Here is a 15,508-nt window from a genome sequence, read left to right as displayed (position 1 = left end):
ATTGGTTAACAGACAAAAAACAGAGAGTAGGAATAAACGGGTCTTTTTCAGGTTGGCAGACTGTGACTAGTGGGGTATGGCAGGAATCGTGCTTGGGCCCCAGCTAAACGCAATCTATATCAATGATTTGGATGAGGGGACCAAATGTAATATTTCCAAATTTGCTGATGACACAAAACTAGGTGGGAATGTGAGTTGTGAGGAGGATGCACAGAGGCTTCAAGGGGATATAGACAGGCTAAGTGAGTGGGCAAGAACAGATGGAATATAATGTGGAAAAATGTGAAGTTATCCACTTTGGTCGTAAAAACAGAAACGCAGAGTATTTTTTAAATGGTGAGAGATTGGGAAATTTGATGTTCAAAGGGACCTGGGTGTCCTTGTACATGAGTCACTGAAAGCTAACGTGCAGGTGCAGCAAGCAATTGGGAAGGCAAATGATATGTTGGCCTTTATTACAAGGGGATTTGAGTACAGGAGCAAAAATGACTTACTGCAATTATATAGGGCCTTGGTGAGACCGCACCTTGAGTATTGTGTACAATTTTTGGTCTCCTTACCTAAGAAATACTTGCCATAGAGGGAGTGCAACAAAGGTTCACCAGACTCATTCCTGGGATGGCGGAATTGTCGTATGAGGAGAGATTGAGTAGACTAGGCCTGTATTCTCTAGAGTTTAGAAGAATGAGAGGTGATCTCATTGAAACATACAAAATTCTTACAGGGCTCGACAGGGTAGATGCAGGGAGAATGTTTCCTCTGGCTGGGGAGTCTAGAACCAGGGGTTACAGTCTCAGAATAAGGACTGAGATGAGGAGAAATTTCTTCACTCAGAGGGTGGTGAATCTTTGGAATTCTCTACCCCAGAGGACTGTGGAGGCTCAGTCATTGAGTACATTCAAAACAGAGATCGATGGATTTCTAGATATTAAAGGCATCGAGGGATATGGGATAGTGCGGGAAAACGGTGTTGAGGTAGAAGATCAGCCATGATCTTGTTGAATGGCAGAGCAGTCGCGAGGGGCCGGATGGCCTACCCTGCTCCTATTTCTTATGTTTTTATGATTAAGTAGGCGAGAGAGTATGGCAGAGAGGTGAAGGAGCATAGGTAGTGGGCAGGCAATTGTTTGACATGGATTCAGGAACAATCAATCCAGCATCTTTCACAGCATGGTAAAAATAATAGGGTGTCAATTCTGGCTCCTCTCCACGTTCCAAACTTTGAGAACCAATGTGTTAGAACCTCAACTGATTTTGCGTTCAGTAAATGGATTAATTGCTTCAAATTGCATTTCTACCAATTCCTGTAATGCTATGTTTATGATGACTACCAGAGAATGCTTCTCTTGGCCCCACATAAATCATAGTGCACTATTTACCAACCTGTTCCCATTGGTGTCCAGTCCGGCGTGATTTTGGAATAGTCCAGGAATCAGGCCAGCAGTATTCCCGTCCAAAACAGGTGGGAGCCCACTTAAATATGCAAAGATGGGTCCTACGGTACAGCTCACTCTTAAAACAGGGGGTAAAAGCTGTGGCACTGATTTTTGTTCCCCCTGGGGGAGTGTGAATGTTGCTCCTGGCCGCTCAAAACTCTTCTGACCCGTTGCCGGTTTCTCCGTTCCCCTCCCCGTGGTAGTCTCCATCCCCCTTTAAGAGCCTACTTTCGGCTCGGCTATACGGAGGAGCTGCCAGATTTCCTGCCTCCCATTCGGCGAGCTGCCTGTCAGTGCTGGCAGTTAAAATTAAAATTCGGCGGGCGGTGCAATCGTCCGCCCAACGTCCGCCCAGTGGTGCACTCAAAACAAGAACTGGCCCCATTGTGTCTAACAAACTTTTTCTTTGCTAACACACAACACAGTGATATAAATCATATCAAAGCTCAAGAACCTCTTCCGTGAAAACAATGGCCTTTTCAACGATGAGCCTAGTTGCAGCATCTGACCCCAAGAACATAACTGAAATCGGCAGCTTACTGAGTGGGAAATTACTGGTATGAAATGCTACCCTACCACTCAAGCCATGGAAAACCTTTTTAATAGCTCCAAATCTAATAGTGTGATTAAGAACAGGACTTTCATGATCATTTCTACTATGCAACTTGGACATATTTTCTGCCGAGAATTTCCACAAAAACTTGAATGAGCATAAAATATATAAAAAGAAGAATTTGATAAATATATCATATAATTTATATCTGTTTTGTGAATGCTAAAACTCTTACTTTTGTAAGTGTCTCAGAATAGTGCTTCAGTTCTTAAGTAACCAGCTGTATTCTATAGAAGGTTTTGACAAATCAGAATATTGTGAAAATTAAAATTGTGTTTGGGTATCAACTGATTAGTCTGCATGCTATAGTTGTGTTTTATCTTACATAGCGTGGATTAGTTTGAGTGGGAACCACAAATACATTCAGTGTGAAAACCAGTCTCTAACTTCTCTCTCTTGTAAAAGAAAAGTGCTTGAAAATTTTAAACTTAAAAGTCTATACTTTTCCTATTTCCTATTTCAACATGTAATCCATATGTTTATAATGTTTTGTTGCTTGAAACAAAATAAAGGAAAAATGTACAAATAAATAGGCACACAAAAACCTTTGCCAAGGGTTCTGTAGGTGCAGTCATTGTAGGAAAGAGATGAAGGCGACACATTCCCATGCCCACCCATGTATTTTTTTTTGACTCGGGTTATCCCCCTGCTCTAATACCTAGAACTGCCCCTGAAGTTCCCTCGACTGCTTAGCCTGGAGTTTCCTCCTTGGGCACAAACCGGAAATTAGACCCAGAAAGGCACCCAGTTTTATGCCCATTTTGCTGATGTCAAATTATGCCCAAGTATCCTCCCAATCTCATTGGAATATACTGAAACTTAAAGTGGGTATCAATCAGCAGAAACAAATGGGTCCTGACAAAACACTGAGCCCACATCAGCATATTTCTTCTTTGAGTCTTAAAATTTAAATTTCAGCTCATTCACCTATCATTCATGTACATCAGGCACAGCATAGTTAAGAATCGGCAATCGGGGAAGTTTTTCAATTTTTAATGTGACTTACACTTATGCCATAACAATGCATTAAGTGAAACAAAAAATACAGAGCAGGTCTCAGTGAGAATTTTTTTTTTAAAACGCTGATAAAATTTCAATTAAAAGACCAGAAAAATGGCTCATTGTTCTGCTGCCCGGGAAATCTGGTCGCGATGTTGAGAGATCCCCGAACAAGCGCAATTGGAGGATACTCGCATTTGAGAGTCGGGGGTGTGGCCAGTTTTGTGGGTGGAAATTCGATCGGACAGAAGGTTTGTTGGACAGATGTAAAAGATTGAGGAGACTGGGGTGTATTTTCGTTATGCACTTACGCCCAAATTCTTTTAAGCCACGTAATTTGTTTGCGCCCAGATTACGTGTGCATCTGGGAGCCAATGAGAAGGAAACTCCAGGCCCTTATATTTTGTTGCATCTCTGAAGTTTCCTGAACCAAGTGCTGTACAGAAAGTATTTTTTCAACACTAGTATTTTTTCATAACCAATAGAACACCATTTTCTTCTTTCTAAAATGTAATTCGTTCTTCTCCAGATTGAAGCGACATTGGCTGATTTGTGCTTTGACGCTGAGTGCTCAAATTTTCCACATAATTCTGGCTTACAAATTTAATATCTGCCAAGACCAATAAAAATTTGAAATATTATTATCAAGCACATGCTGAGTCTTCAGCAACATTAATCTGAGTTTAATAAAGCAAAATAAAGTAAACCAGTATTTGTAAGTTTTGGAAGCTTGTCAGTGTTGCTTTTTGCAACGTACCAAGCCTTCATGTTCACCAGTAAAATGTTTTTATCATAATATCATTGAATGTAACAGGACATTTCATACTTGTGGAAAATATTATCAGAGCTGACTCAGTGCACTATAAATTTTAATTGTCTGTTTCTTTTCCCATGGAAATATAAACACAGACAGCTCAGTCTCATCCCCTCCTTCTCTCAAAATGATAAGTCACAGCAAGAAAAAGATGATTGTCTCTTTTCTGATAGAGGTCAACTTTGCTGTTTTAAAACATTTTTTTATTATCCAAGGTGTCCAGGGTGTGATCTTTTAATATTGTGTACTACATTTTAAGCCAGTATGATTTTCTTTATGTAGTAATGCACAAGAATATAAAAATGTCAGCATATGATATCAAGATATGAAAGGCGATAAAGTCAATTGTCAATGTTTACAGGGTTTCAGTTCCCTTGCCAGCTTTTAAAACAAAGGGCGTGATTTTAGCATGGAGCCGGGAATTGACCAGGTGGGTAGATGTCCGTATGGGAAACCTGGAAGCAAATTGAGTGCGTCGCAATCTGCGATCGCAACTCAATTGAAGGTAAGTACTTGTGCTTCCGGGTTTCCCACACGCCAGGGAGCCAGATTCACAGGCTGGCTGCCTGTTGGGAGGGAAAGGAGCTGCGAATCGGAGAGGAGGGAGGGAGAGTGCGATAGTGGGCCATAAATCATTTTTAAATGATTCAAAAGAGAAACAGAAAAGTTAAAATAGTGTATAACATTTAGAAATAACAAGACTAAAGTTTAAACAGCAAAATTAACAAAAAATATGAGAAAAAAGAAAAGACTGGGGAAGTCAATGTGCAATTTTTTTTAAAATGTAAGTATTTTAATAGTTTATAGTTATATTACAGTAATAACATTATATCTGAGCAGCTTTAACACTAATATTAAAGCTAGTTTCACTGTCGCTATGTGTGAGCTGAAATCTGAAAAAAATGGTTAGCTCAGGAGCCTGAAGTTCCAGAGCTTTTGGTAGTCAAACAGGCCAGTACCTGTTGGGGCTTCCCCGGTGAATCAATCTTTATTGGAAATACCACAAATGTTAAAAACCGGTGGCTGGGATTAAAGGTAATTGAGGGATAAATTATAAATTGTGGAATCATTTTCAAGAAGGAAAGGAGAAAGTACAGTAATGAAAGGATGCTGGGATTGGAGGAATATTTTACTGTAAGAGAGACATAGAGGGAGAGAGTGAAGGGAGAGGTAGAAAAAGAGCAGAAATAGGGAGGAGAAAGCAAAAATAAGCAAAGGGAGTGTCAGAAGAGAAGTGTGAGTCAGGTTATTGTGTGAAATTAAAGGAAGGAGTAGAAGCAGTGGAGGAGCAAAGAGAAGAATGACAAAGGATGAGTCACTGGACGAAATCGGAGAGGTGGGGGAGGTGAGATGACATGGATGACATCAGGTGGGTCATAGCAGAAGATCGGGGGGGGGCGGGTCCAGCATTGGGGGGGGGGCAGCATCAGAGGGAGGGTGTCCCTCATCGGGGTGGGGGGGTCCACCATCGGAGTGGGGGGAGGGGCCGGTCATTCATGGGGTCCTGTCAGCCAGGTGAGCTTAATGGGCCTCGATAAAGCATTCCTGCTCTTCTTGGTTCACAAGCAGTGCAGTAAAGGCACTCACTTCATGGATCCGGCCCTTCCCGCCTGCTTTCACCTGACGTGAATCAGAAGCGATGGGAAACCCGAGCAGGTAAGGTAAAAATCATTTTACATTTCTAAGCACAAAAAATTAAGTGCCTCAACTATCTCAATGAGGTACGTTGCCCCTTTAAGTATCGGCCCGCTGGCTTTAAGTGGGGATGGGACTACCAGGCTTCTGTTGCAAGCACGCATCCAAACGCACCTGGGTCAAATCCGGAAGTGGGCACGTTGAACCTGGGAAGCAGTCTGCTCCAAAAACTAACTTTTTATTGCCCACCCGCCCCCAACCCACCCATTCTTGGGGGTTAAAATTACCCCCAAAATATCTGTGCAGTTGTAAAAATTCTTGTGATAACTTGTTCTGTTGTAAGAAACATAAGAACATAAGAAATAGGGGCAGGAGAAGGCCATATGGCCCTTTGAGCCTGCTTCTCCATTCAATCAGATCATGGCTGATCTTCAATCTCAATTCCACTTTCCCCCCTGATCCCCATATTCCTTGATGCCCCGAGAGTCCAAAAATCTATTCATCTCAGCCTTGAATATATTCAGTGACTCAGCATCCACAACCCTCTGGGGTAGAGAATTCCAAAGATTCAAAACCCTCTGCGTGAAGAAATTCCTCATCATCTTGAATGGCCGACCCCTTATCCTGCGAGTATGCCCCCTAGTTCGAGACTCTCTAGCCAGGGGAAACAATCTCTCAGCATCTACCCTGTCAAGCCCCCTCATAATCTTATATGTTTCAATGAGATCACCTCTCATTCTTCTTAACGCCAGAGAGTATAGGCCCATTCTACTCAACCTCTCTTCATAGGACAACCCTCTAATCCCAGGAATTAATCTAGTGAACCTTTGTTACACTGCCTCTAAGGCAAGTATATCCTTCCTTAGATAAGGAGACCAAAACTATACGCAGTACTCCAGGTGAGGTCTCACCAATGCCCTGTACAACTATAGTAAGACTTCCTTACTCTTGTACTCCAACCCCCTTGCAATAAAGACCAACATGCCATTTGCCTTTCTAATTCCTTGCTGTACCTGCATACTAACTTTTTGTGTTTCTTGTACGAGGATACCCAAGTCTCTTTGAACACCAACGTTTAATAGTTTCTCACCATTTAAAAAATATTCTGTTTTTCTATTCTTCCTACCAAAGTGAATAACTTCACATTTCCCCACATTATATTCCATCTGCCACCTTCTTGTCCATTGAATTAACCTATCTTTATCCCTTTGCAGACCCTTTGTGTCCTCCTCACAGCTTACTTTCCCACCTAGCTTTGTATCATCAGCAAACTTGGATACATTACACTTGGTCCCTTCATCTAAATCATCAATATAGATTGTAAATAGCTGAGTCCCACCGATCCTTGTGGCACCCCACTAGTTACAGCCTGCCGACCTGAGAATGACCCATTTATCCATACTCTCTGTTTTCTGTCCTTTAATCAATCCTCTATCCATGCTAATATATTACCCCAACCCCATGAGCCCTTACCTTGTGTAACAACCTTTTATGTGGCATTTGATCGAATGCCTTTTGAAAATCCAAATATATTACATCCACTGGTTCTCCTTTATCTACCCTGCTAGTTACATTCTCAAAGAACTCTAATAAATTTGTCAAACATGATTTCCCTTTCATAAAACAATGTTGACTCTGCCTAATCATATTATGATTTTCTAAGTGCACTGTTACCACTTCTTTAATAATGGATTCCAGCATTTTCCCGAAGACCAATGTCAGGCTAACTCGCCTGTAGTTCCGTTTTCTCTCTCCCTCACTTCTTGAATAGCGGGGTAACATTTGCTACCTTCCAATCCACTGGGACCATTCCAGAATCTAGAGAATTTTGGAAGATCATAACCAATGCATCCACTATTTCTGCAGCCATCTCTTTTAGAACCCTCAGATGTAGGCCATCAGGTCCAGGGGATTTGTCAGCTTTTAGTCCCATTAGTTTTTCCAGTACTTTTTCTCTAGTGATATTAATTGTTTTAAGTTCCTCACTCATTTACCCCTTGGTTCCCCGTTATTTTTGGTATGCTTTTTGCCTTTTCTACTGTGAAGACAAATACAAAATATTTGTTCAACACATCTGCCATTTCCTGATTCCCCATTATAATTTCTCCTGTCTCAGACTCTAAGAGACCAACGTTTACTCTTTCTACTCTCTTCCTTTTTACATACTTGTAGAAGCTCTTACAATCTGTTTTTATATTTCTTGCTAGATTACTTTCACATTTGATTTTTTTCCCTTTTTATCAATTTTTTGGTCGTCCTTTGGTGGTTTCTAAAACTCTCCCAATCCCCAGGCTTCTTACTGTTCTTGGCAACATTATAGGCCTCTTCTTTCAATCTTATACTCTCCTTAACTTCATTAGTCAGCTGTGGGTGGATCACTCTTCCCGTGGAAAGAAATACATATGACATTGAAAGATCCAGAGTATGGACAGCAAAGTAGACTTGCACGGTGTCCTTTCATATTCTGGGACCTGGGTACAAATCTAAATCAGACAGATGGGATGGAAGTGTTTACTGACTATTGAGCAAACAAATTTGAATAGTCTCCAACCAGTTACTAATGGGCCTAAATCCACAGCTCAGAATTTCTCCAAATTCAGTACAAATTAGCATTAAATTAGCAATCTCAGTTTGGGAGCTCAAAAGGTTTGGTGGTGTGAGAAATGGAAAAAATTCACAATGATATATTAAAAAGATGCAACATAACAGAATGCCGTGTAAGAAGGCTTTATTATATAGCTGACATTTATCCTAATTACATTTTTTTTGGCTAGGTAATCCAGAAGCTCAAACAGTTGAATAGTGGAATCTCAACGAGAAGGGCAGGTGTATAAAAGCACTGCTGGCAGTCAATGTGGCTCCCTCAGGCATTGCAGCAGAAGCAAAGGGACAAAAATCCATTTCCATGAACAATAATTTATATTTCCATTACCCCTGTCTCTTTAGCCTGGCTCTGTACCACTTGTGGGGAGTTTTATAAATCCTGAACCAGGTAGCTGGATTGAATGTCACCTAAAATCAGATGATGGATTTCTGTGTACTCATGAATTTGTTAACACCTCCAGTAGTTTTGAAATTTGTTAGAATGCTTACTTTGTAACTTTCGATATTTGGATTTTCATTTTGCTCCTTGGAAAGCTTGTTTATCTGATCTATGTAAATTACTTTGCAGCTCCGAACTGATGCAGAGAAGCGTTCCATGGTTGAGAGTGGTCTAACCTGGTACAGTGGCTCTGAAGGCAAAGGTCAGAAGAAGTCTGAAGGTGGCTATGATGCCAGCAGCCTTAAGATGGATCCAAACACAAAATGGAGACGTATCCGGGCTGAGTCAGCTGAAGAAACAACAAAAGGAGAACTAAAGAAACCACAAACTACTGGGCAAACCAGTTCACTGAAAAGGGGTACAGCACCAGTAGGAGTAACTTCCCCAATGACCAGTTCAGGAGCAGGCTCTCTGAAAGTAGCTGGTAAGTGTTTAGAATAGCAATAATAGTTTTCAAAAAAATGTATTTAACACTACATTACAGGAAATCTAGCAAAATCTTTTGAGCAGATGAGTAAGACTATAGTTAGACACTTGCATTACAACTTCAAATTATTTGAAGGTATGAATCCACTACACTTGCATCTTTGTGCTGTATCCATTGTGACCTTTAAAATTATCTGGTTCTAGGTTGGAATCACTTTGAGGTCAGGTTGCAAGCAATCCCCATTCACTGCCAAGTAAGGGGAACGGTATGTGACTGGGTTCGCTTGCTCATTGCTCTCTTGTTTTTCCCCTTGATAATCTGCTTTATTTAAAAACCCAATTTTGCATGCTTTGCTGGATTTTAATGTGAAGTCTGGAGTATCTCATTCTGGATCACAATTGTACATTTTGCCACACATTACTATACCACTATTCGGTGTGAATCATCTCCTGAATTATCACATACTGGTTTACTTCAAGAACATGTTTTCGTGTTTGTGAATTTCTCACATAAAGTAAATATTGTGAATGGACAAGCCAAAAATAATACACTGTGATCAATACAGTGGTATCACTGTGTTGCACTAAATGTTACGAGTACTACACAGTGATTACTTCTCTCCTCCCCCACCTTCAGAACAGTTGTGCTCAGGCCCACTGGAAAACAAGTGGAGGACATGCAAAGGAGGGTGGGATGACGGTGTGGCATCATCCACCATATTTCCTGTCATCCCACTTCTATTACATTGGTCACAGAATAGCCAATTTGTCTTAAATTGTCAGCTAAGCTCAGTAGTAGCACTCTCATCTTTGAGTCTGAAGGTTGTAGGTTCAAGCCCAAAACATAAGTTGGACTGACATTACTGAAGAAATGCTACATTGTTGAAGGTGCCTTAATTCAGATGAGACATTAAGCTAAGTCCCCATTTGCCTGTCCAGGTGGATGTGAAAGCTTCCATGGTGCTGTTTGAAGATGAGCAGGGCAGTTCATCTTCAGCATCATCAGCAAACCAGCTTATCTGATCATTCATCCTATTGCTGTTTGTGGTACCTCGCTGTGCACGAATTGGCTATTCTGTTTGCCTACCAAACAACAGTGACTATACTGCAAAAGTAATTTGTTGACTGTGAAGCACTTTGAGATGTCCTGAGAACATGAAAGGCATGGTATAAATGCAAGTTTGTTGTTTTTCTTACTTTGTTTAACACATCTGTGATGCCACAACAAATGCCATAATTAGGTTAAGAGTTAAGAATTACAATAAATACTTTGTCCTATATTGTTCATTGACATGGAATCTAACTTAACAATATCTCAACCTTGGCTGGGTTTTGCTTAATGGCTGTATTACAGATCTGTATTCATTGCCCAAGACTAGTACAGCTTAGCAAATAGGAATGCAAAACATACATCCACTTCCTATTAGTAGACTGGCTGATGTAGCATTGCCCTCCTATGGGATGCTCAGCTTCTCCTCTGGGGAGGTCCTTGGCAAGTTACCACATTGTTCCTTTCTTTGGTCATCATCATCTTATCCTGATTAAACTAACCTTCCATGTGCATTATTTCCCTGTACTATATATTGTTACCTTACTCTCTAGATTCAGAGATTAAGTTATTAACTAACAGCTGTGATTTATTTTACAAGTTTTACTTATGCTTAATTAAACATTTAACATTTCCTAATCTTCCATTCTTTCCTCTTGATAATTTCTCTACTTTATGAAGAACTGTTTCAAAAGTTCTTTACAACTTCATTTTAACTTTCTGCCTATTCTAGAAAGTTTCAAAACCAGTTCTTGAAATCTTCTGAATTTTCTGGAGACCCTCCCTCCTCTCTAAGTTAAGAGTGGGGTAAAAGCACGGCTTTTATATGCCTTAATAGTCACTAAATCGAGCCCACTTAGAGGATTGAAACATTAGTGACCAAATCAAGACGATTAACCCTGTCACATGGAACCTTTCAAGGTGTCACTCATTTGGACATGTGTCAGAAACTGTTTGCCAGATGTCAGTTAGTTTGGATAAGACTGTTGCTATACTTCCCTTTGCCAGTGCTCAGTTCAATGAGACTCTGACCCCATCTATTCTAAAGCTCTTCGTGATTGTTAGACTTTTTTTTACAAGACCCGTGGAACAACTTTACATGGTAACATGGTAATAATTTCAGGCAGGAGAAGACCTTCAGTCTATCTAGCCCAGCTATCCACTGTATTCTCTTTGTGCATTTAGTTGCTAGTACTCAGTTCACGATGAGGACACTGAGGCGCTAGCCCCAACTTTTCCAAGGCTTTTCCTGCTTGTTAATCTTTTTTTATTGCAAGACCCATAGTACGTTACTGAGTTCATTATTTCATAATCTTGAGAACTCCCGTTCAGCCAAATAGACACCATCTCCACTGACCTCAGGTAACACTAAGGTGTATAGGACCTTTGTCTGAGTTTCAGTTTTGCACAACTCCAGGATTAACCTAACATTTCAAAGAATGTCTACGATATGGTTTGGATTGACAAGCTTTTCTACTTAGTCCTATCTCCAGCCTGTTTTTATGTCTAGCGAGACTCAACACTGGCAGCAGAGCCACGCAATCTCTGCCTTTAAGTCTGCTTTCTGGGTGCAGATCACAATTGCAAAGTGCTTGAGCTTTGCTATTTCAGTTCTACATCATATAAACTCCTTGATTAGATTAGTGATTTGTAATCACTTCCTGTTTTCATTATTCTTTATCATCATTTCAAGGTACTTATTTCTCATTAGTTTTGTTATTTTGATGTTTTAGTTCATACACCACCAGTCTCCATTCAGCACCAAAAGTGCTGTTGCTAAGATAACTCGTTTTGGCACGTGCTCCTATCTGGACTGCTCATGAGTTATCTTAGCTGTGCATTTTGCTTCCTAGAGTCAGTCTAATAACATGAACAGTTTGATATGCTGCTCTTGTGATGCAATCAAAACTTACTAATCCATCTCTAATTGACTGAAGAATGGACTTTCTACGCAGTTTTCCGCCGTTGAGAGGCATTTGAGAAGTTGATCCTCGAGATAATGAAGTCATGGATTAGAGTTTATGCAGTGGGATTGATTAGGGGATTAATTGCAGAACATTGCAGAGATGGAAGAAGGCGATCTTTGTGATGAACTGAAGGCAGGGTGGAAAGCTTAGTTCAGAGCCAAAGAGAATGCTAAGGTTGCACACAATCAGGCTTAACCTAGAGGAACTGCTAGAGGGGTTGATTTAGTCAGTGTCAGAGGGACATAAATGCTGACAAGAGCTGAACAGGTTAAACTGAAGGCAGTTTTGACTCATCCAGGACTTGATTGTGGCAGTTAGGTCAATAACAGTTGTGGAATCAATGGTGGTGCTAGGGAGATAAAGTTTTGTGTCATCAGCATACAACATGAAAGCCTGAGCCGTTGTTTGTGAATGATGTCGCCACGGGACATCATGAACATGAATATGAGGGGACGTGCTAAAGGTGACATTGTGGAGTAGAACCAGTATGTGGAGATATAGTGACTGAATTGGGACTGGTAAGATTGGAATCATGAGAGCACATTAACAGGGAGATCAATTGTGGGTAGCGATACTGTAGAGGAAAATGGAATGGCCAATAGTATCTAATGTGGCAGAGAGGTCTCGGAGTTCTCGGAGGGAAAATAAGCCATGGTTATAGTCATACGTGATGTAATATTGACCAGGGTGGTCTAGATGCTGTGGTTTAGTCAGAAAGTGTAGATAAACAGAAAAGTGAGTAGTTAGATGCTGTAGTTGGAATTTTAAAACCCAACTACACTATCCAAACTACATGCTTACTAAGGGGACACACCATTCCCTGAAGCTGCTGTTATCAGGGTGAACATATTGAGTAATTAAGGCAATTTTGTCCATAGGTTTAGTTATTTATATTGATCTTTGTGTTTTTCATGAAGTTTAATTGTGTACTTAGTACACATGTATCAGCCTGAGGCTGCTGAAGTATACCTTTCTAATTGCTAATAAATCTGCTTTAATACGGAGCAGTTTTCTGGACTGTGCAACTGGAGAGCATTTGTTAATACAGAGACCGTATGTTCATAAGTACAAAACTACCTTTTGAACTATGACTGGTAACTTGTTTATAAATACAAAGTTCACATTTGAATTCATAAATACAGGGATCACATCTGGACTTAAGTAAATAAAGCAGAAATTGGAAGCTGACTACTTTATTGAGGAAATTAATGATGACAGAGGGAATGTTTTTCTCCTCAAAACTTGTTATTTTTTGGGAGTGGGTAGAGGAACTGTTAAATATCTTTTCAAAGGACAGAAAAAAAAGAGCAAGGAACTGACCTCAATGACCAAGCGCAGCTGCCAGAAAAAAAGCACTCGATGCCTGATTGTCTGAAAAGGACTCTGTGGATCCTTTTCATTTTTAATGAAACTAGACACATTAGAAAAGCATTTCTCTAGAAAACAATTAAAGCACTGAACGATTAAAGGAAAATCTTCCTCAACCTAAGAATTGAGGGGAAGTGCCAGGTGCAAGCTAGGCCTCTCTACCTGGGGTTGGAGAACATAAGAAATAGGAGCTGGAGTGGGCCATATGGCCCTTCGAGCCTGTTCTACTATTCAATCAGAACATAGCTGATCTTCGACCTCAAATCCACTTTCCCGCCCAATCCCCATATCCCTTGATTTCCCTGGAGCCCAAAAATCTATCCATCTTTGCCTTGAATATATTCAACAACTCAGCATCCACAGCCCTCTGGGGTAGAATTCCAAAGATTCACAACCCTCTGCATGAAGAAATTCCTCCTCATCTCAGTCTTGAATGGCCGACCCCTTATCCTGCGACTATGCCCCCTAGTTCCAGACTCTCTAGCCAGAGGAAACAATCTCTCAGCATCTACCCTGTCAAGCCCCTTAATAGTCTTTTGTGTTTCAATGAGATCACATCTCATTCTTCTAAACTCCAGATAGAATAGGCCCATTCTACTCAACCTCTTCTCATCGGACAACCTTCTCATCCCAGGAATGAGTCTAGTGAACCTTTGTTGTACTGCTTTCAAGGTAAGTATATCCTTCCATAGATAAGGAGACCAAAACTATACTCAGTACTCCAGGTGAGGTCTCACCAAAGTCCTGTATAATTGTAGTAAGACTTCCTTACTCTTGTACTCCAACCCCCTTGCAATAAAGGCCAACGTGCCATTTGCTTTCCTAATTGCCTGCTGTACCTGCATACTAACGTTTTGTGTTTCTTGTACAAGAAATGAAGGGGAATTTGAGGGAGTTATCTCAGCTTCTGCCAGCCAATTAGAAGCACCTTAGGCAGAGATCTGGGAGCAGATCACAAACCTCTTGCTAAAGGTGTGTGGACTGAACAGAAATTCAAGAATTTGACAACTTCACATAAAAAATCCTGTCCTTACTGCAAGGAGGAATCTTCAATTTTCTTTTTTGCTGAAGACCTGTCACATTGGCCCCAATTTTCAAATCATATTGCAGGTGTGTTGGGGGCGGGGGGCTGCGAAAATCGGGAATATCCGGAGCAGGTGAGGAAGCCGGCCCCAACCTGCTGACTTCTGGGTTTTCCACAGATGCTCCTGTGTGCGTGCGCTTCCCCAATGCGGAAGTCCCGCCGGCAATTAAAGCCATCAGGATGATAGTTAAAGAACCAAGTGTACCTCATTGAATCACTTAAGATACTTTATTTGTGACAAAGTAGATAGTTAAAATGATTTTAAACTTACCTGGGCGGATTTCCCACAGCTTCCGATTCACAAGCCAGGCGTGAAGGGCCGGATCAGGCAAAAATAAAGTAAATAAATTAAATAAAAAACCATTGCGCAAAGTTTAAAAAAAACCAAAATAAACCTACCTTTCCACCGATGTCACCTGCACCCCCTGCACCGATATCCGATGTCCCCCTATCTGATGTCCCTCTCAGCCCCCGATGTCTCCCTCTCCGATCTCCCCCTATTCCCCCCAATCTCCCTCTCTCCCCCCTGATCTCCCCTCCCCCCCCATCTCCCCTCTCCCGATATCCCCCTCTTTCCCCCCCCCCCCCCCATCATCTTCTTTCCCCCCCCCCCCATCTTCAGAGCCCTCCACTCTCTGTTCCAGCGCTGGATGATGTCTCTCTCTCTCTCTTTCTCCCCCCCAACTCAGCGTTGCAGCTCCTGTCAGCAGCCAGCCTGTCAATCATGCTGGCTGCCGGGTGCAAAACCTGGAAGCAACTTTAATCACCATCGATCACATCGCAATTGCGTCAGAAAAGGGAAGTTTTTCTTTGTTCAGGTTTGCCACGCGCACCTTCACCCTGCCCCCTGCTGCCGTCACGCCACCATTTTAAAATTGAGCCCATTGTCTCTGATAACCAGAAAAGAGTCTGATATTAGCAACTTTGAGAGCCAACATGATGAATCTCCAGTATATCACCACTGAAATTAGGCGTAAAAAAGAGGATTTCTCCAAACAAAAGTAAGAATCCTGTAGCAGTTCCTTCCCCAACTGCAAATGGGAGAATTTTGGATTGGAACCATTATGCAGTGTAA

General features: G+C 41.3%; 1 protein-coding gene across 3 annotated transcripts in view; it reads left to right on the top strand.

The window, feature by feature from the left end:
• LOC137344431 (neuron navigator 1-like) overlaps positions 1 to 15,508 on the top strand; it is a 420,186-nt gene that overhangs the window by 264,006 nt on the left and 140,672 nt on the right. For all 3 annotated transcript variants that reach the window (XM_068007396.1, XM_068007397.1, XM_068007398.1), the window contains one exon: positions 8,670 to 8,964. In XM_068007396.1, coding sequence (XP_067863497.1) covers positions 8,670 to 8,964 — 295 coding nt within the window. The remainder of the gene's footprint in view (positions 1 to 8,669; positions 8,965 to 15,508) is intronic.

The sequence above is a fragment of the Heptranchias perlo genome, chromosome 27 (assembly GCF_035084215.1).
Source record: "Heptranchias perlo isolate sHepPer1 chromosome 27, sHepPer1.hap1, whole genome shotgun sequence".
NCBI classification, from domain to species: Eukaryota; Metazoa; Chordata; class Chondrichthyes; order Hexanchiformes; family Hexanchidae; genus Heptranchias; species Heptranchias perlo.
Note: the sequence above shows the minus strand (reverse complement) of the source record. Positions and strands in the feature narration are given on the sequence as shown.